The sequence below is a fragment of the Temnothorax americanus genome, unplaced genomic scaffold (genome assembly GCF_048541705.1).
Source record: "Temnothorax americanus isolate GAGA-0224 unplaced genomic scaffold, ASM4854170v1 Scaffold14, whole genome shotgun sequence".
Classification (NCBI taxonomy): Eukaryota; Metazoa; Arthropoda; class Insecta; order Hymenoptera; family Formicidae; genus Temnothorax; species Temnothorax americanus.
This window is the reverse complement of record NW_027509275.1, coordinates 579,573-600,516: the sequence shown is the minus strand read 5'-3', so window position 1 is coordinate 600,516 and position 20,944 is coordinate 579,573. Positions and strand designations below refer to the sequence as shown.

Here is a 20,944-nt window from a genome sequence, read left to right as displayed (position 1 = left end):
ACCTTACTAATCACCCTTGATGTGTAGAAATACACGTAAACCAAGAGAGGGGAGGGGGGGAGGAGGCAAGAGTGCTAGAAGGGCGGATATATGTATATGCCTGCGTGCGGCACGCAGAGCCCTGCACGCGTATGAGTATCCGTGGAACGGAAGCGAGGCGGTACCTTTGTAATTAAACCCCCTTTATCGGCGATATTCTAATGAAACGACGGCCCGCAACAGTCGCACGAACATCCTCCTCTCTGACTTCGGCATAAACATCGTTGTTTTCGCTTCCAAACATTCCGTTTAAACTCACCTGCAAAAAATAACATTTCCAATTATCTTATGTCATTAGATTTTAAATTAAGCAGTTTTTACATATCGCAAAATTCTCACGAAGAACGTATAATTACGAAGAGAATTATTCGAGGAAATGTATCGCATCCCGAGGAGAATACTAATCGCAACTCAAAAAATATCGATTTCGACACGATTTCGGACTCGCGCGAATATAACGCGACTATAGTATACTTGTGTATGAAAATTTGGAAAAAGCGGGGAGAGCGGAGCGAGAACGTCGCTCTTTCTCAGAAAAGCCGGGCGAAATAATCGAAAACAATAACCGACCGTCTATCAAAAAGTACAGCACTCCGAAGCGTTCATTTTTATACGCGAGGTTTATTTTCGACAAATAAAAAAAAGCGGTTGTGACTTGTGAGTCTTGTGACCCACTTGCGTATCGTATCGTTGAACCAGAGAAGTCCGCCATATGCAATTACCGAATAAGGTAGATTGCGTTGCCGCCTCCTTCGAATATGTCGCGAGTCGCGAGATGCCATTATAATCGTGATCGCCCGTCGCTCGATACCGACGCTCCGAACACTCGTTCGCACGTGAGATTCACATTCGGCGGATGAGAAGACGCGAGAAGCGCGTAACGGTCGAAATTCGTCGTCGGAGTCGCGCGCTACGCGTCACTACGCGATCGGAGCATCGGACCGAATACAGCCGTTAAAAATCGGATGGAGAGGGGGGGGAGGAGAGATGCGTTCGTCAAACGATCACGCTACGAGCGGCGCCAGCTTCATTGAACACGAGCGATATGCGAAAACGGGGAAACTCGCAAAATTCCCGGAAAAATGAATTAGATATGTATGGAACTGTGTCGAAATGACGCTTTAATAATCTATTCAAGACGAATTAAGGGCCACTTCGACCAAGCTCCGATTAACTTAATCGTTATTGATTAGTCCATTGGAAATGACCAATCGCATTTGTCAATCTATTTAATGAGCAAATGCGATTGGTCATTTCCAAATGGACTAATCAACGATTAAGTTAATCGGAGTTTGGTCGAGTGGCCCCAACTCATTTTCGCATAATGTTTTAAAACACTCCGCGTATGAATTTCGCGTTAAGCGGGGAGCACACACTTCTGCATAACGCATGACGCGTAAGCATAAGAAAATTGATTGCTCCATACACATGTACATAAGAAAATAGACCAATCAATTTTCTTATGCTTACGCATTATGGTGCGCTCCCCGCTTTAAGGTCAATCCAGACAAACTTGCATAGCGCATAAACACAAGCATAAGAGAATTGATTGGTCCATGCATGTGCATAAGGAAATAGACCAATCCGTTTCTTTATATGCATATGGTTATGCACCTATGCAAGTTTGTCTGGATAGACCTTTACAGTCGCGCGAGAGGCATATTTGCGCGATGAACTTGGCCGAATCACAAGCGTTTCGCATTTCTGCTCGTGGCACTCAGTCGCCGCGTCGAAAAACAGTCGATTTATTACCTGTTATTTCGTAGGGAGAAATTGAACGGCTTAAAAAGCGTCGCTTGCGCATTCTACTGCCGTGCCGTGTTTGTGTCGCCGAGGTTGTTTACGTTTTTCGGGCTCGGTTTTCCTGGAAGACGCGCGCCTCGCGAGACGCTCGCCGCGGCGTGCGCCCTCCCCCACTCTCCCGTTCTTTCCAAATTTTTCCTATTGGCGTAGTCGCGGGTCGCGGTCAGTATGTATTAGTGCGAATTCGGGGCTGGCGAGCTGCGACGCTGCGTTCAGCTCGCTCCGCGTCTCTCGCGTTCTCTATAGCCCGTCGATCGCGAATCTTCTGGCCATATTGCGCTCCGAGAGAAGGCCAGAGTTATCGTAATTGAAGAAGAAGAAAAATATCGTGAATCTCTTGTCCGCGAACGAGTGTCGGGAGTGTCGGAATTGAACGACGGTCGATCGTCTTGGTGCCATAACTGCCGTAGCATTCGGGGCTGCGTTCAGCCCGCTCCGCGTTTCTCGCGTTCTCTAACCCGTCGCGTCGCTTGTGAATCTCCTCGCCATATTGCGCTCCGAAAGGAGGCAGCAGCCACATTGTCGTCTCGGTGCGTATGTAAATCCCGAATCCGTATCGCGTCTCTCGACGTTCGCAAGTGGCGTCGATTCGAATTAACTCTTGACTTATCGCACGGAACACAGTGGATTCAAGTAGTTTTAGTGCCGTTTGATGCGAGCGAATCGGCGAATCCGCCGTCTCCTCGCTCGCCGCGAGAGTGAATCTCGGCGTCGAAGTAACATATATGTCTACCGTCATTGCGTGCAGTGAATTTCGAAAGTTTCCGTTTCACGCGCGGGTGAGCGAGTGCTTTTGGTGTTGCGGAGCGTTGTTCGCGGAAAGGCCGCGCGCTCGAGGAGTCGAGACGTTCGGCGCGGTGCGCATCTCCTCCTCTTCCGCCATCTTTCGCCCATCCCAAATTTTCCATTAACTTTGGTGGCTCGTGGCTCGTGGGTTCGACAAAATCGCAGCGAGAGAGAGAGAGAGGCGGGCACGATATAAGTATCTCCACGCACGTAGGTACGTAACCTTTTGTCGCGAACTGCGTACTGCGCGTAGAGAACTACCTGTATACCTTGGCTTCGCCGGCGCGGCGCGGTAGCTCGCGCACGAGCACACGTTCCGCGTATATTTAATTTTACAAACTCGGCGGGATTGATGCACGAGATTGGGGCACGGCACGAGCAGGACAGATATTCCCGCGAAACGCGCACCGTCGGGGTCGCGGGACCCCGGGGGAGCGAGGTGACCGCGGCCGGTGGGGAACGAGCCGGCCGGGAACGAGGACAAAGGATCGCGTCGACGCCCCGCCGGCCCCGAGGTGCATCTACGATGTCATCTACCCGTGTTCTTCTCCGCGTTATATGCTTATGCCCGTGCATACGTAAGAGCCGCGGCCGCGAGCCGGAGGGCACTCCGTATGATCTACCGCCCCGAGATTCCACGGAGAAGCCGCGACGATCCACTTACCGGCTGCCCGCGTTGATTTTCCGCCCGTCGCCGTGTCGATGCCCCCGTATTCGCGCCCGCGCGAAAAATAACGGGAGAGCGACGCGCATTCTGTGGCTGCATTCCCCCGATATTCACTGTCTGCGGCAACTTTCAGTACTGAAAATCTATAAGTATACGTGACGTAAAACATAGATGTTCACTGCTGACAGTGAATATCGGAGTGCAGCCTGTAAGGCCGGAGATCGGGAACCGGTAGAAATTCGATGAGCGCGAATCCGGCGCCTCGCCGGACACGAGGGAATGGGATATCTACGTTCCGTTCGTGTGACGTGATCGCGCGATGATCGATATGCCCAGGTATGCGCTCGCGCGTCTACGTTTCTCGCGGCGAAAGTTCAACTCGTTGAAATTATAAGCTTGTCTCTCGATTGCTTCCCGGTTACGACTATATTTGGTCGCTCGCGGATATCCCGCGAAAACATGATCGTGCCGGTAACGGGGGGTTGTCACCTTTCCGGTTTTTAAAGAAGACTCGTCGAGGCTTCGGCGGGAGAAAAAATATCTCCGATAGGTCGCTTTAAATTTCGATACCTTTTTTTTTTTTTTAAAGAGAATATAGAAGAGAATATAGAACTGTGGAAGAGGCAATTTTTTGATAGTAAGATTCAGAATGTAACAAGATATTAAAATATTGCGTTGATTAATGCGCAAACTGGATAATTTTATTTTATTTTATTTTTTGAAAACTGAAAAAAATAGTGCAAAGGTGGTAAACGTGATGGTTGTAACATTTAAAAAAGCATTCGTATATATCGCGTGACGCTCGTAATAATACGGAACGTGTTTATACATACAAGTATTTCTTACGCGTCACCGCGCGAGCCACTTTGTTCTCCGGTAAACGTAAACGGGACTTCTTCCGCGTGAAACGTCGAGAGGTCTTTGCCTTCGAGGACTTGATTCATAAATGTCGACGAGACGCTCCTCGAGCGTTAAAGCTGCGCGACTTGATTTGTAAGCACATAGTGTAACATCAGCAATGACAGAAATAGTTGAATTAGCGCGATAAAAGTACATTACTGAATCACTTAAATCGGTAACAATGTAAATGGGTTCGCGATCGAACGGACGACAGAAATTTCATGTTTTCTCGGTCAGTGATGAGTCTTTAAAAATTGTATCGCAAAGGAATCACGTTGTTTCATTTACAATGAGCGACATTAGCGAGCAAGCAGTAAATTCGTGCTGGACCCAACAGGCGAGACGCATAGTAACGCGCGTTCTCTCTATCTTCTCTCGCCGTATAAAGCGGTGGCGATAGGGTCGCGGGGGCAATATATACGTCCGGCTGGAACGACGTATATATATTCGCCCGTAATTGGAGCGCGTCGCTCGGCGAATCGGCCGCGAAATAAAACGAACCGTATAAAGACCGTACTTTGGTCAGTTTTTGCGCGAGGTTTTTAGCCGTCGTACCTCCGGTGGTCTCGTTAGACCGGACGATGGGAGGTCCGGAAGAGATCCGCCGCGGCCGCGGCTGCAATACGCGCGTCCGCATTTGCTCCACGTATACTATAAAGCGTCGCGGAATCCTTGAATCGATCCTCCGTCCGTCGCGAGACCATATAAAAGTATTGGCAAACGAATGATTTACATTAAACGAGCTTTATTTAGATCAGACATTGGTCATTTCCTCATATGTGGCGTTATATAATGTTCGTCAGAATTTTATTAGAATTTTTACTGGTAATTTCATACATTCGTACACGGTTTTGCTGAAGTATCTAAAAATTTAGTTGGATACAGATCTGAAAATAATTTTGTTGCACCATCAAAATAATGATTGCGGTAGGTCGCTGAAGTACGATGGTAATAATGTAAAACTTTTGACATTTTAGCGATCAGTTTGAGTGTTCTACAAATTCTACGTAATCTACATAATTATTTTTAGATACTTCAGCAATACCGTTCTTTCCATTCTTATGTAACAGTACGAATCATAAACTGATGCCTTTTAAAATTTCAATGTGATTCCGAATTCGCAGTTTTACGTGACATATATTTACATTTCGAGCACATTTTATATTTCAATGCACGATACGTATATCTGTGTATGTACGAGACATCGCTGACAATGAGTGGACATCCAGAAATAGTTAATTATGTCGAACGAGAAGCGTCGAGGGCAGATGGGACACAGCTGAAGAAGCAAATAATATCAGGAACGTGAAGCATTTCGTAGGGTAAAGTTATAGCTCCTTGATGAATCGAAGGGGTTTAAAAACGGAGTCTTTCGCTCGTTGATGAAGGAAGCGAGCGCGGAAGTTATCGGACCGCACGATCTGGCCTACCGTTTACCCTAGCCGGGGTATTAGAAGTTGTCACAGGTGCTCGCCCGTATAGGTACCACGCTCCACGTACGCACGCACGCACGTACGCACGCACGCACGCTAAGAAAACGGGCGAAGATTCTCTCAAGGGGAGCCCGCGTGTATATTTGGCTTTCCCACAGTTTAGCGCGCGACTTTAACTATCCCGCCTCGCGCCGGCGTTTGCCGACGGATCCGGACGGAAGCCATTCGCGAACTTCAAAGATTCGCGATCGGGGTGCGCGCCTCGAGTGGTATAGACAATGCATATTATCACGGTGCCTATACCTAGCCGGGACCCCCGACATGTCCTCGTCGGCCGCCCGGCGTCCTCGGCAGCGCGTGCACACAAAGTCGAGGACTCGGCCAACACTCCAACGGCAGCGCGTTTATCGTCGAAGACCGGCGGTCCGAACAAAGTGCACCTCGCCGAGTGCACGGCTAATGGCAATCTTGTTTTATGCCTGGCGGCTCGGCGCGCGACAAAAATCGTTTGCACGTGAGCCAGATTACTTATTACCCGGAGACGTGTGTCAACCTTGGGAACCGGCGGCGTTCGAGACACCCGATTTCCACGTCGCTGTAGGAAACTTTGAGAGAATTTTGCATAAAAGCAACCGTGTAACAATTTTCGACCTCGCGCATTTCGCTACGCACAATCGATCGTTTTTAAAAAATCTCTTCGCGCACGCGCAGAAACTCACGATTTCACGGTGACGTTTATTGAGGGCAAATTTCACAACGATGCGACCGTGCATTTTCTGGTAGCGTTTCGTTCCGTGGTAATCCCGCGCGGTATATCCAATAATTGCCGCGCAGCGGTCGTTTAAGATTCGCCGAGTAAAGTATCGATACGAGAGCGTTCAAACCGGATTGCTAAATTACAAACGTTTATATACGACTTCATCAATCATCGGTCCCGGCGCGCGTTGCATGAAACTGCGCCACGCGATGATAACGACTGACAAGTGTCGAGTAACGTTTTAAGCGTGCGTCAATCAGCGTTGGAGCAACGGGGGAATTAAAATGCGAGTGAGAAGTGTAAAAAAAAAAAAAGAAAAAAGTAGCCGAACAATTGTCGGGGTAAATCGATGGAAGAGCTCAAACGTGCAAGGGAGGGATCCGGAGTACCGTCGAACGAATCGTGTCGCTGTCAGTAACGACGCATTAACGCGTTCATATCGCATTCCAACCCTTCGCGCGTTCGATTACATCGCACTCACATCCTGTACGTATATTCGCGTCCTCCTCCCCGTGAATGTAACTCAATACACTTTTTCTCTGCTACTCGCGTCGCCGAGACACTCGTGTAAATTCATGTTCATGTAATGTAAAGCATTCGCGATCGGAGCAGATACGAGGGGGCAACGTACTCATTATATATTTTGTGGAAGGATACTTTTTTTTACATTGATGCGATATTCTTTCTTCTTATCGCACACGCGATGCCTTCGCCGCAAATTGCTTCAATCATTATTATATCAGCGTTACAGACTGACGAGACGAAAAGTTTCCTCCGCAATGTCTGTATTTGTGTGAAATACATAAATCGCGTATATTCTTATACATTACGAGGGGCGCTATCAAAGAAGATAGCTTCGCTGCGTTTCCAATATTCTCCTCAATCCTGGGCACTTCAGCATCTCTCGTCCGCGATTCCCGCGGTCAGTTCGGCGAGCACGGAGGGACGGGGGGGCTCGGAGGAGGAAACGCGGGGTTAAGCGGGTCGGCATATAAGTGAAATCGCAATAATTACCGGCGGCACGGATCACAAATCCCGCAGTACGGTAGTTGGTAGGCGGGATGGTCTACCAACAGACGCATACAGGTATTATACGCAAGCTCTTTGTCGGGGGGGCCTCGGAGGAGGGGTACGGTTTATATTGGCGCCACCTCCTGCACGGTTAAGCGAGCGACTAGGGCAGACTTACGCCTTACACCTCTCTCTCTCTTCGCCTCTCTCTCTCTCTCTCTCTCTGTCTGTCTGTCTCTCTGTCTCTCTCATTCTCTCTGCACCCCACCCGCCGTCGTTTTTACCCTCTCGTTCGCTCACTCTCTCTCTTTCTCTATCTCCCGCTCCCTCTATTCTCCTCTCCCCCCTCTCTCTCACCAGCGACGACCCTCTCTCGTCTCTCTTGCCGCGCGCGCTCTGATGCTGCACAACTCCCGCTCGCTGACTAACCCAACCTAACCCGCGGGCGAACTTCATTCCACGCCGACTGACCACCACCGACGGCCGTCGTCGTGTCCTCGACGCCGCCGTCGTCGTCGCCGCCTCGTTTGTCGTTCGTCAGAGAACGCGGTCACGCGACACGTCGACTCCGTCGTCGGCGAATCGGTGTACTACGTGGTACATACGTACGTGGATCTCCTCTCTTCTTCTCTTTCTTCTTCCCGGCGGTGGTGATACACCGGCCGCCCGGTGTATCATGCCGATATCATTGTGACTGGGATACGTGACTGGATTTTTTTTTCAAAGTGACTGTGCCTAATAGTATCTTCCTCTCGATCGTACCTCGCGCGTACGCAGTTGTGTATCGGGGAAGTTAAGAAGACGCGTCGCGAAAGCCAGGGGGGACAGGAAGATTCGGCTTACTCCGTTCTCCACGGGGGAGGACCCGTTCAGAAGACGAAGGGAGGAAGGACCAACCATGGACATGACCGAAGACTGTTGGGATCACGTGGGACTGCTCCAAGAGGTCTCCGCCGCGGAACCACCCCCGCCACCGTCCGCCTCTGACTTCTTAATCCAGCATCAAGAGGTAAGTCTCTTCTTCCATCTTTCGTAGTAAATTGCGTTTTAGTGCGCTCTGCAACGTGAAATTCGTTATTTAAGAGATGCGAATCGAATGAGTTTGCCAAGAACAAAAAGCGCGGGAAGAGCGAAGCATATGTGATAAATACAAGATATGATATCATATATCGCACAGAGATATATATCTGCGAGATAAATATATTATTGGCAAAATCCTGAAATAATTCTTCGATCATCGTGACGTGAGCGGAATCGGATTAGCGTTCATCATCTCGCGAGGTTCATCTGCAAATCGACGGCGCTTTTTCGTTGCCGCGCGTGGGCAAACGTTCATCTTGACTTTTTATTTAACAATATTTTAACGATACGGTTAATTAATTCGTAATGTGAGGAGTTTACGTAGAATTAAAGCGAAGAAATCGGGCTGACGGCGGCTGTTCCGTGCGCGAGTAGGGTACATATAATTATACCCTCTTTTACTTAAACCTCCGACAATTTCGGTATTTGTACGACTGAGGTCTGTCATTTTACGTGCAAACTTGTTTTATTGGCGCGAACACCTTGAAGAACCTATTTATCCGCTACGGCCGGAGGGCTGCGCGCATTTGCGCCAGAGATAGCTCTTTTTAATAAAACCCGTCGGGGATTCCGGTGTGGAAATCATTATCATAATGATACGGCGAGGCGCGCTGATTTCATTCCGTGAAAACGATCGCGGCACGTACGTCACACACGAGGATCGAGGAACGTATATGTTCGATTACGCCGCTCTTGGCGATCGTCCCCATAGCTCTTCCGTAACTTCCTTAGTACGTCAATTATGATACATCATTATTATCAGGCGCTATTTTTTTTTTTATTTACTTCAATCTCTATCCTTCAATTTTCCGACGACCACTAGTGGCGATCGTATGGCTTAATAATTTAATGACACGATCATGTTGCTTTAAACTCGTATTTCTTCTTTCAAGACTCGTTTTTATCTTTCAGGAGTAAAAGGTAATATAATTCAAGAGAATTATAATTCAATATATAATTCAAGAGAACGGCGATTCGCGACTTACTATTTAGTATAGTTTACGAAAGATCTCTTTATCGTAATCACGCGCTTAGCATCTTTTTATTCGGTTCGAAAAACGCGAGAGATATATTCTAAAATTTACGAATTGTATTTCGGACACCCCGTATATCGGGCCGCAATTAAAAGACCGAATTGAGGGTCTCACGAGGAGCCGAAGCGGTCGAACCGCGAGAGCTCCGGCAACATTCCAGTAGGCTGCACCGAGGTAGAAAGCACCTGGATAGTCGTGGCGATTTCTCTGTTTGCTCAAGCCTACAGCAAATTAGTAATAATCACGCGGGGCCACCTGTCATCGGTCCGATTGGTCCGAAGCTGGGGGCGGGGATTTATATGTTATTATATATACACGTTACCTGTGTGTGTGTGTGCGAAATGACGAGACGCAGGGAAAGAATCGTCCTCAAACGATCGACGAACCGAGGGGCGCCGGCTCGTTCCGTTTCAATTTCGTCGGGCCCCCTTGCATAACGAGCTCTTTCTCTGTCTCTCTCTCCCTTTCTCTCTTTCTCTCTCTCGGCGGGGCAGCATGAATCCACGGGGCGTTGGTTACGGTGCCCTGTAATCATACCCGAAATTATAGGCATTTAGTTGGGCATGAATGAGCGGATAGGAAAGTTTAAGAAGAAGATATCGGTGGCATCGGCGCGTCAGAGGCGCGTGCAGGGCCCCGGCCCGCTTCCTTTACGCCTCTCCCATGTCCCCGTCCCTACCGTTCGTTCGTCGCCGGTTTCTAGAGGCACCTGCACCTCCGTTGAACCGATCGGGGCTCAGATTCACCTCCGATACAGTTCGCCCTACCTGGCATTCTTCCTTCCGCCGCGCCGTCGTGTACATATGCACGCGTGAATCACGAGACACGACGATCGACCATAATCCATCATGCACGATGACAATAAATGTCGTAATGTATATATCGCACATCACTATTCAGTAAAATCAAAGCTTCCCCAGAGGATCTTATCGTTTTAAAAAACGTAATCTCTTTAATTTTATTTGAAAGAGATGTCGAAATATGTATATTTTAATTAATGTTATTTAAAATAGAATTTTGATTTCTATTTTATTTATAAGTTGAGAAACGTTGACAATGTTCTGTACATTTCCATAAGCTAAATTTAAAAAAACGACTCCGAGTCATTTTATCACAATAACACTATAACGCGGCCAGCAAAGCTAACAATAAGAAATCAAAGATTATATGTTCAAGCAAATATTATTGCGTATTATGCGATCGTATAGAATAGATGCTTTCGTAAAGAAAAATATAGACGATTCGTGAATAGAATGTCGGTGAAAAGCACATATGCGTTGCGCTAATTTCATCTCGAGAGCGTTTTCCGTTTCTGTGTCACGATGACACGATCGCGCCAATCGGCGACTGTGGCCGGTGCCTTGTTAAAACGAGACACGAAAACGCGATGGCGTCTTCGTACCGAAAAGGATTAAAGTAAGCGATCGGTCCAATTAAAATACGACGGGGGACCATCCCTCGCGCCGTGTCCAACACGTGACAAATGCGCGCACGGCACGTCCCCAGCTGCAGCGCTGAAAAATATCGGCGCGCCGAAATATAGGCTGCTAATCGAATCGCACCTGCGTCGCGAAAGCTTCAAGGTTTCTCGAAGCTGGTTTCGCGGGGTGGATGCGGGTGGATGCTTCAGCGTCGCTCGACTCACGTATATAAGTTTCCCATGCACGACGGGCGGGCGGGCGGAAGGGCGAGCCCAGCTTGGAGCCCGTGTGGGAATATCTGGTCTTATTACTCGCGCATAGGAAACTCAGGCGTTCGAGTGCCGATCGACCGTCGATTTTCGTATTCCTCCGACGTGTACGGTCGCTGCTATCTCTCTTCCTCTCTTCCTCTCTTCTCGCTTTTTCCTATTCTCTGTCTCGGGGCCTCATATATGAGTCGTAGATCGGCGTAGCTTAAACCCGAGTCCCCGGTATGCGCCCGCGCACGCGACATTCCATCGTGTTCGATAGCTCGAGCACCCGTTCACACCGAAAATCGTGAATTCCGAGGTGAAGCGAACACGGAGCGGACTACCGACGACGCGAGCACGTACGGGTTCCGTGAGAGAACTCGGTCGATTCGTTGGCGATAACGGCGTCGCGCGTCCCGCTTCCGAATTGCCCCGTTCTGCCGGGTATTCTACGGTAGCGAGGAAAAACGTCGACCGGGATGAAGGAATCAAAGCGATGGGGCATGTGGCTTGCTCGGCACGTTCGTGTCGGACGAGCGAAGCGTCGATACGAGGCGCGGTAGAACGCAGCCATGAACGATTTGCGAAGCATCGTATCCGAGGGGCTTTGAAGGAATTTCAATTCGTGGCGGAGAGTTAGACGGCATAAGTCTTCCTCCCGTTCTTCCTCTCCCTCGTGTAATTGATGTAAGTCGCGTGTTACGACTAAATTCCAACGTCTGAATGCGCTCGGTGCATGGCGACGATTGTTCGGACACCTTTTTTATGTTCCTGACTACTCGTGTAATCACTCGGAGACTGCCAATCGCGATCGTGGGAAATAATATTTGACGACTGATATGCGGCGCTAAAAACTATTTGCATATAATGACCAGATAATTACAGCGTTACGCTACTTGTTTTCTTAGGGCTGTTAATTTCGTATTAATGAATTTTACTCGCGTTCTCGTTAATTATATTCTATTATATTCCGAACGCACGCTATGTATATAAATATGATTACGTCGTTAATTTTATTCTAACGATGCGGTAATTTTTCCAGCTACAGAATGCGTTATTAAAATCTAACATCATGGAAAATATAACATCTGTTTATTAATTATCACATTTATGTTGTAAGAGATGCCAAGAAAATTGTATTATATTTTTCTCTCGGATATTGTCCAAAATCAGCTAATTTACAATCGCATTTTCTACTCAATCCAATGACATTCCGAGCAATGCAAGATCTCTCTAAACTTTCCATCAGACTATGCTGTCTATCCGCGATTTAATATCCCACGCGACGAGGGAAAGGCCTTCATGCTATTCTAAGGGGGAAGAGATGTGTCACCCGAGTGAACGCTTAGCCCTCTCTCGAGAACCGAGTTCGATGACATCGCCTTTTTCGAGGTGACTCGTTGCAAGGTTCACACGACCGTGCATTCCGTACTTTTGTCGCACTTTGTCGCGCGCGGGATACGCACTTGTCGTGTAAGCACTTGTCGCCACCCTTCCTGTTTCCATCCAGGACGATGTCCTTCCGTCGTCGTCGTCCCCCTTCGTCGCCGTCGTCGCCGTCGTCCTCGTCGTCGTTTGATTCCAGTCGCTCACAAGCCCGCCGAACGGAGCTTCCTCGCGGGCACACGTGACACGTGCGTCCCGCATCGACCGGACACGTGCAGGGCGCAATGTCGCTGTCGAGCGCGACGAACTCACGGTGTACCCTAATGGTTACGGTTACAGACCACGTCGGCGCCCGTATTTTCTCTCCGTCCCGCCGCTCATCTCGAATACATCACCGCAACAGCGGTACATTAGGCAGGGGTGTGAATAATGATTGTATTCGAGGTCTAAAGTTAATACTTTTGAAAGGAACTCCCACGATTGAAATCAATTGGACAGTTCTACATTCTACGAAATGTAATTCTGAACGAAACATTTATAAAACGAAATATCTGTGAGATTTAAGGTCAGAAGCTTAGAAATCTCGACCCGTTATTCTATTCCTGTTACTCTACCGTCAGCGCAATAATTCTCCGCAGCAGAACGCCGAGAGAGGCTTCGAATCCTTCGACAACCTTCTGGGAATTCGAAAACGTCCGAGTCGACGAAAGCCCCCGAGTGCGCGAGGCAAAGGAAACAATCGACCACTTGTTGCTGAAAAGATTGTATCGAGTATTCGCAAGAGAGTCCCGTATAGGCGAGATTAAAAAACGGTATATACTTATATACCTATTTTTTTCCGCGAGCAACCGTCATGCTCCGTCAAGTTTCCGACGCTATATATCGGCGGGGATCCGCCGCGGCCGATGAAACAGCCCGATACGTTTAAAGGCGCTCGCCGTTTCGTAACGGAAGTAATCACGCGGCCAAGAACAAGGATTGCTGGATTATAGACGTGGCGCACGAGAGAAGCTTTTCTTTTGTGTCACCGGTAGACCGCGGCGGCTCCCTCTCACGCGAGAATAAATTCGGCGGACCGTAAACCACCGCACCGCTTTCGGATCGCCTCAGTAGCGATACGCCCGCCGCTCGCAATAAAAAATATTTTTTGCGCCCCCCATAAAATGCACTATAACTCCATCAGCGACTATATAGAGTTGCCTGCCTCTTTGGTTGAAATGTTTGTACGGGAAGATGTATCGTGTTAGAAGTTATTTTTTAACAATTCACATGTTTATTAACTGTAGATACGTAATAAGAATCATATATTAATAATTTCTATTACCATTGAAAATATATAACTAATTATGATATATTTATCCAAAATATATAATAACAGTATTAATCTTTTTGGTCAAACAAGATGGTGTCGATGAGTTATTAACAACTAAAAACACTTTTAGGCTTTTTCTTTAATCAATGGCTGTATTTTTGACCCCAAATTCGCGCGGAGCAGGGAGACGAAAATCGAACCACTGCGCGTTTTCAAAGCACACGCACTTTTTGAAACGGTACTCTTATCGAAAGTTTTCGTCCGCGATGTAAGTAAACGGCAAGTTGGCTTTCGCCGCTTGAAGGGGGGGGGTTTCGTCCTAATTGAACGACCCTCGGTCGGCCGACACGCTTCGCTACAAGGGTGGATTTATCTCGACGCACGTTAACGCGAGTACGAGTAGGTTGTGGGAGCGCGTATAAAGCACAATCCTCGCTGCCTTTATTCCGACGATGGTGAGTGTGTATGTGTGTACACGCACACACACATACATGTCGTGAATTCTCCTTTCTTTCATCGTCTCGTGGAAGTTACTTTATTAGCCAGGAGGCATCGTACAGGTTTCGACGCAACAGTTAGCGGTTCGACCTCTCCACCACTCTGAGGGGCTGCACCATTGTCGAGCGAAGTATCTTCCGGCAGTAACTAATTTTCCAGGAGAAGTTTTCGAAGGTATCGTGCGACCCTATATACGAGTCCCCCGTGTGAGATTAGAGAAACGAGCAATGACAACGCGTTTGAGCTGGTACATTTCTCTAAATTGAAACATGTAAAACGTCTTTATGATAATTCTCGTTAGATTTAAAATATAAACGCACGCGCGAAAATTTTGAAGTAACTTCTCCTCAATGTTTGAATAATTCCAAAGTTTTTGCGTTCTCAACTTGCGGAAGAATAAATTTTCTAAAGTTCGTCCGAGTTTCGTGTGGTGGAGCGAAAAGAATAGGTGAAAGAAAGAGCGCGGTTCAAATGCTTTTGCGATGCTCGAAGAGAGATAGGGAAGAGGAGAGGCGCGTTCGACACGAGGGAAGAAGTGTACCAATGAGTCGGATGGAAAACGACCCTCCGCTACACTCGGGGGTTAGCCGCTCTTCCCGATTTCCTTCCATCCGGCGCAGCCACTTTCCCGCTTATTCAGCAATGATTCAATTCGGATGTGCTTTTTACGCCCGCTACGGCGGCGGGCGGCGATAGAGAAGCATCGTCGATGGGAGGTTACCGAGCCGTGCTCCGTAACCCCGCAATGGGGAATGAAAAAGGGGGATGAAAGGTAGATAGGCTAGGGACCGACCGACCAAGGGAAGAAAAGCGAAGGAGGCTGCGGAGTTATCCCGGGCTGAAAACAGATTGCTTCTTCCCTCTCATTCTCTCGCTCTCTTTTCGCCTCTCGCTCCTCTTCGCGTTCTCACGGAGGGAGAAAAACTATGAGCCGGAGAGAGTCAACTAACCGACAAGTCGTTCTTTTAATTCAGCTCACCGCGTTTCTTTTCCGCCCGCTTCCGCGCTCGCTTTCCTCGGTGCGCCCGACCGCCGCCACCTGGCCGGATCCATTGGGCCGATAAGGAAGTCGTGACGCGGCATTTTTGCGGTGTCGTACACGAGTGAGGTCTTCACTAACGGCGAATTTTCCGCTAACGCACACACAGGGGGAAACGTAATTTCCCTGACGTGATTCAACGATATGCGCATTTAGAACAAATTGTGCCGGGGGACTCTGCAAGAGTAGCGCAACACGAGCGATGCTATTTTAAAAACTTGTGTCATTTCATTGTAAATGTGCATCTCGATTATATTTTTAACACAAAGATGTTGGAAAAATGCGGACGGTGGCATACCGGTGCTATAATATCAGGGTATTTCGCTTCAAACGAGGGTCCGATGTTCCGACTATGCCGCGGGACTCGACGGGGCCCCACTCTTTGCCGGTGGCCAGCGCATGAAAATGAAAAACGAAAAAAAAACACACTCATTCTCTTGAGGAACTCTAATGACGGGAGGGAGGGAACACCGGGCCCCGGGTTCTCGCACACTTAATACACCTCTCTTCTCGACAAAGTATATCGGGAGCCTCACGATCGGCGTAAATCAACATATACTCGCCGTCAGGGCCGCTCACGTGACCCATCGCTCACATGCACGTGAGCACGAGCTAAAGAAACCGAAAAGAAACGGCGCTCGGAACCTTCCACGATGATAGTTTAATATTAGTGCGGTAGACGGTAACATGTCAGTCAACCTTCCGACGTTCCATGCGCCGTCGCCGGCATGCCGCTTTTCAAAATCCTCGCGTGTAAGACCGATATTCATGAAGTGAACGATTCCCGACATAAAATAAGTAAAATCGTTTAATTCCTCGTTCCTTCCTTCATCGCGACGGAGTTTCACGCTATTCGTGCATATAACTTGACTAAAAATAATTATCCGAAAGGGGAACGCGGTATCAGTCCGGACGAGCGACGCGACGTTCGTGCGACCGTCGTCTTTCTTCTTTCACGTCCAACAGAATGTATAGAGAGTGCGTAATATAAACTGTAATTTAACAATTCAGCGATGCGGCAGATTGACGCGGCGCAGGGTGCGCACGAGGAAAGGCAAAAGGACACGATTCGGCCGCGATGCGTACGGCTGATGTGACGTAATACTACCGGCCCAGCGGTTTACTCTACAGCAAAAGCATCAGTCCCACTCGGTCAGTCGCATATTAATACCTGGGACCGTGTAGCCAGAAGCGGGCAGCTGCCGGCTCGTTTGCAGCACGCGATACTCGCGCTCTCACCTGTAACGTATATCTCAACCCCCCCTCTTTCTCTTTCTCCCTTTTTCTCTTTCTTTCTTTCTCCCATTTTCTCTCACTCTTTATCTCTTCGGTTCGTCGCCTCTGTCTTCGTTTAAACGTCCAGCGCCCATACGTCCCTCTCACCCTCTTATTCGTGTCCGTATCTATCTCCGAGAGGAACATTCGAAATTATTATTCCCGCTCGCGAGTCGGCTAAAGGCTTTCGTATATATCGGCCGGTTAATGTGTGTACAGGGTATGCCGATATCCGAACACAACGGGCTACGGTTTCTCCGATCTCTCATCGGAAATGTATACACCGGCTCGACGCGGGCACACGCGTCCCCGTGAATATCCCAATGAAAAATGAACGATCGTTAATGACATGCACTTATGGCTGGTTACGTCGCGCATTAATCAGGTGTATCCGTATATCGTTTCCGGAGCATGTATTCTTAGAAATCGTTAAGTTATCGATTGGGGCACGCGAACGATCTCGAGCGAGAGCCATGACTTTGGTAAAGCTGAAAGATTTAATGCGCTAAATATATATATATATATGTATATATATTATATACGATTAGCAACATAGAGACACGAAATAAATGTTCATACACTCTAGAGATATAGAAAGTAAAGAATAAATTTTTTTATAAAATATATTTTAATATCAGTTTTCACAACAAATTCTATTTTTTCTAGCCACTCTATTTTTTTTTCGCCAATAAAATATGCTTCTTAAAATTTCTGTTTTCTGAGTGAAATTTTTGCATCATCGAGAAACTCAGGCATAACACGATAACAGAAATGTTCACGGCCTCATAATTTCCTTCGAGAGATCGCATCGCTTTTAGAGACGCATAATTATCCCCTCTTCTATTATCGTGCAATCCACGGCATGAGTCTCGATATTCGCACGTCGGAGTCGTCGTGATTTTGATCACGCGCGAGGCGCGTCTCGTCGGTGACGGATGATCATCGCGGAGGTACTTTCTGGAAACATTTCAGGATATCTCATTGACAAACAATATCCGCGCGCGCGTTGCGAAATCGTGAATGCCGACCCGTGCTCATCGACAATCGAGGCACGATCGCGCTTAAACGACTGATAAAAGCGTCTGCGGCTATCCATCATACCCGCGTTCCTCTCTCGTCGATCGGAACACGACTACGGGCTTATTTGGACGTGACAATTTTCGACCGTTATCCTCCGAGAGCGGATTGCGTCCACTAGTCTTTTATATGCTTATAACATAGTTTTACAACAGAGTAAAAACTTTTTAAAAATTTAAGTATTCTATATCTTGTTAGAAATATACCATTTCAGTTATACGTGAAGGAATGTGTACTCTTGTAGCCGTTTATCTACGAGAACGCGTAATTTCCATTTGCCACAAAAGAAATAAATAAAGCGTCATTTTACACGTCACTTTATAAATATCGTATTTGAGATATTGCAACGATAAGTTAAAGATTTAATAAGCTTTTAGGCGTAAATACTTATCTCTGTATACTTCCGTTCAATGTCAAGAGAGTTCTCTCAGCATTAAATAGCTGCATGCTTTTATGGAAAATTTTTCTCTTTTTTTTTCATTATTTATGATAATTCGATATCGTGTGTATTTAAAGCGAGTGTAAACGCGTGTTAACAATTTGTCTTGGATATTTGTTAACAAATTATAGTAGGCGTACGCTTCTTATTCGTCATGTTACACATATATAGTTTGCAACGCGTGTAAAGACACGAGACCGCCGCAGCGATTTTTTCGCAATCGCGTAATGCTCTTGTCTACGCGCGAGTGCTGTATCACTTACGAGCGCGATCCGCGATTACGATGTCACAATAAAATGTTACGTTTTCTTTATCGTGGAAAAAAAAGAAGGTAAGAGATTATTATATTCGTTAGATAAATTTCTTTCTCCCTCTTGCCGGCCATCGCCGGCTGCGTGACGACAGCCACAGTCGATCACCCTTATTCGAGGCTCACATGTAATTATAGATCTCGATGTAAATTACACAGAGTATCACCTTAAGATTGGAGGGAAAATTTAATTCTTACTAAAAAATTCCAATAAACGTCACATGCTTTCGGAAGTTATTCCTTGAGTTTTCTAGGAGGTATTTTAAACTATAGTGAATGTTGGCGGATTAGGACGATTCATTAAATTTCTTCGCGGACCTTTTCCGGTTACTATAATCGCTGTTAAGAGTTGGGAAATCGCCGCGGTGCTTGTTAAGCAATCGTCGGTTTACCGTTGACATTGCGATTTCCTTGCTCTCACCGGTCATTTTAACGCATTCTGAGGTAATGGTCGTTCCTTGTAAAGAAGTTAATTGGTTCCTGTGACAAGACACTATGCATACGTAAGATGCTGGCGACGTTCCTGCTTGAACATTTCTACCGTTCGAATTAACGTTTTCTACGTACCGACTAGAATATAATGAGGCGGGGCTATTCTTAATTAGACCTATTCTTAATTAATCGAGTATGCTAATTTTCCAAGTGACGTATAAACAAATTATAATGTAATTCATCCAGTGTGCACACATTCTGTATATGTTGTGGTAAAATAATTAATTTTATAGCTTTTTGCGTGCAATTAAAATTATTTTTACGTTCATCGTTCTAACTTTGACATTTTTTAACAATTAAATAGCACATTTTAAATTTTATGTGTGGATTTGAGACAGTTTCAATCTGAAAATATTCGAACGTATTTGGATTTGATCAATTTTATAGCTTTTGTTATACCGCGATATTTCCGCGAAATACATGACAGAATCATTTATCACAATTGGTGGTTTATATGTCGTGGAGCCATCAAAATTTTTTTGACCCCGCTGTAGATCTCCGTGTCCATCCTCGGGAATAAACGAAGGCACGTCAAGAAATAATCATCATCGCCATCGACCATCGCCCACGCTCCAGCGGCGTGCATAGTTGCATACGTTGAGTAGAGCCAAGCCGATCCGAGGCCGAGCCGCGAGCACACGATGCACACCAATAGTCTCGCCTCCCTCTTGGCGGCCGGTCGGCCGAGTCGGCTAGGTGGTACTTCTCCGGTAATTTTAGCCGGATCTGCATATTTTAGCACGAACACTTCCGTCGATCATTATCCCCATTCGCCGCGACTCGCCCGACCCGGCGCGTCCGATGCAACGCCGCCACCTCTACTTTGTTGCATATACAATCGCAGGATGGCAGAGAACCGCGCACGTACACAAGACACCGCACCACGCGAGGCTCCCGGAATCTCGTGCAATCTGCCTTATGGAAAATCGTTGCACTCTGACCTGCACTCCTGCGAGGTTTGACCGAAGTATGAAGACGGACTCTTCGAGAATGTATTACACTTCTTCACCGCAAAGTGATTGTATCAAAGTGTAATGTAACAGTGACCCGAGGCATTTTCCGCGAGAGAAAGTCTTCAAAAGTCGTTAAAATTTAGATAATTGTCTTGTGTATTTTTGTCGACGTCTGCTGCAATTTTTGAAATTTTTTTATAAAGGCAAAATGACGTTTTTGATATACGACAGTTCGCGAAATTAAAAAAAAAAAACCAATTTTAATTGTGGAGGCTATAATTAACAACATTTAACCAATAAGGATAAATTATCCAACGGTGGCAGTTCATTACTTAAGCAATAATCGCTTGAACGCACGCTGTTATCGGAAAGCATGGAGAAATACCATCCGTAATTTGCCGATCGTAATTCCGCTATGCTAGAGCTACGTCTTCTCCGCTACTTTTGCATCCGCTATCTCCTTGAATTATTATACGTTTTAAATCAATTACTGCGCAGTGCGCACATGGCGGTTAGCCGAGGCGTAATCTTTCCTGGCAGCGGCGTCGAAAGATATTGTTACGACTACCGTTTTCGTAGGAGAAGTCTTGATCGCTCTCTAGTTCTAATCGTCGTAACGCGCAATAAAGCGCAATTACAGAATGCGCGTGTTCACGCGCATGTATACGCGTCCGTGTTTCTCGCCGGGTACGCGCAGTTCACGGCGCGTCGTGCCTCGAATACTTCGCACATCCGTGTGCGCGCAAGCACATAAACGAGCTAGAGATGCTAAAGAAAGAGGAGCGAAGACGAAAGGCGGCCGCAAATGAATTTCAATGAGTGCCGTGTGATTTGAGTTCTTCTCTCTCTCTCTCTCTCTCTCTCTCTCTCTCTCTCTCTCTCTTTCTCTTTTCTCTATTTCTTTTTGCGATATAGGAACCGCGAACTCTCTTTTGAACTGCATCGCGGTCTTCCGAGAAGCGGACCGCGATCGTGCGCTCG

The 20,944-nt window shown here is 47.1% G+C and overlaps 2 protein-coding genes and 1 long non-coding RNA gene across 3 annotated transcripts in view; 1 reads left to right on the top strand and 2 right to left on the bottom strand.

Moving 5' to 3' along the window:
- LOC143894595 (ankyrin repeat domain-containing protein SOWAHC-like) overlaps positions 1-298 on the bottom strand; it is an 87,357-nt gene extending 87,059 nt beyond the window's left edge. The window contains exon 1 of the mRNA XM_077400996.1: positions 165-298. The gene's annotated coding sequence lies outside the window, so the exon portion shown is untranslated. The remainder of the gene's footprint in view (positions 1-164) is intronic.
- Positions 299-8,270: 7,972 nt separating this feature from the next.
- Positions 8,271-20,944, top strand: part of LOC143894578 (homeobox protein caupolican) — a 49,433-nt gene continuing 36,759 nt past the window's right edge. Inside the window, exon 1 of the mRNA XM_077400963.1 lies at positions 8,271-8,405. Coding sequence (XP_077257089.1) covers positions 8,295-8,405 — 111 coding nt within the window. The 5' untranslated portion in view covers positions 8,271-8,294. The remainder of the gene's footprint in view (positions 8,406-20,944) is intronic.
- Positions 8,326-20,944, bottom strand: part of LOC143894610 (uncharacterized) — a 279,902-nt gene continuing 267,283 nt past the window's right edge. The window contains exons 5-6 of the long non-coding RNA XR_013256131.1: positions 9,833-10,035; positions 8,326-8,451 (exon numbers count right to left, since the gene is read on the bottom strand). This is a non-coding gene — a long non-coding RNA (uncharacterized LOC143894610). The remainder of the gene's footprint in view (positions 8,452-9,832; positions 10,036-20,944) is intronic.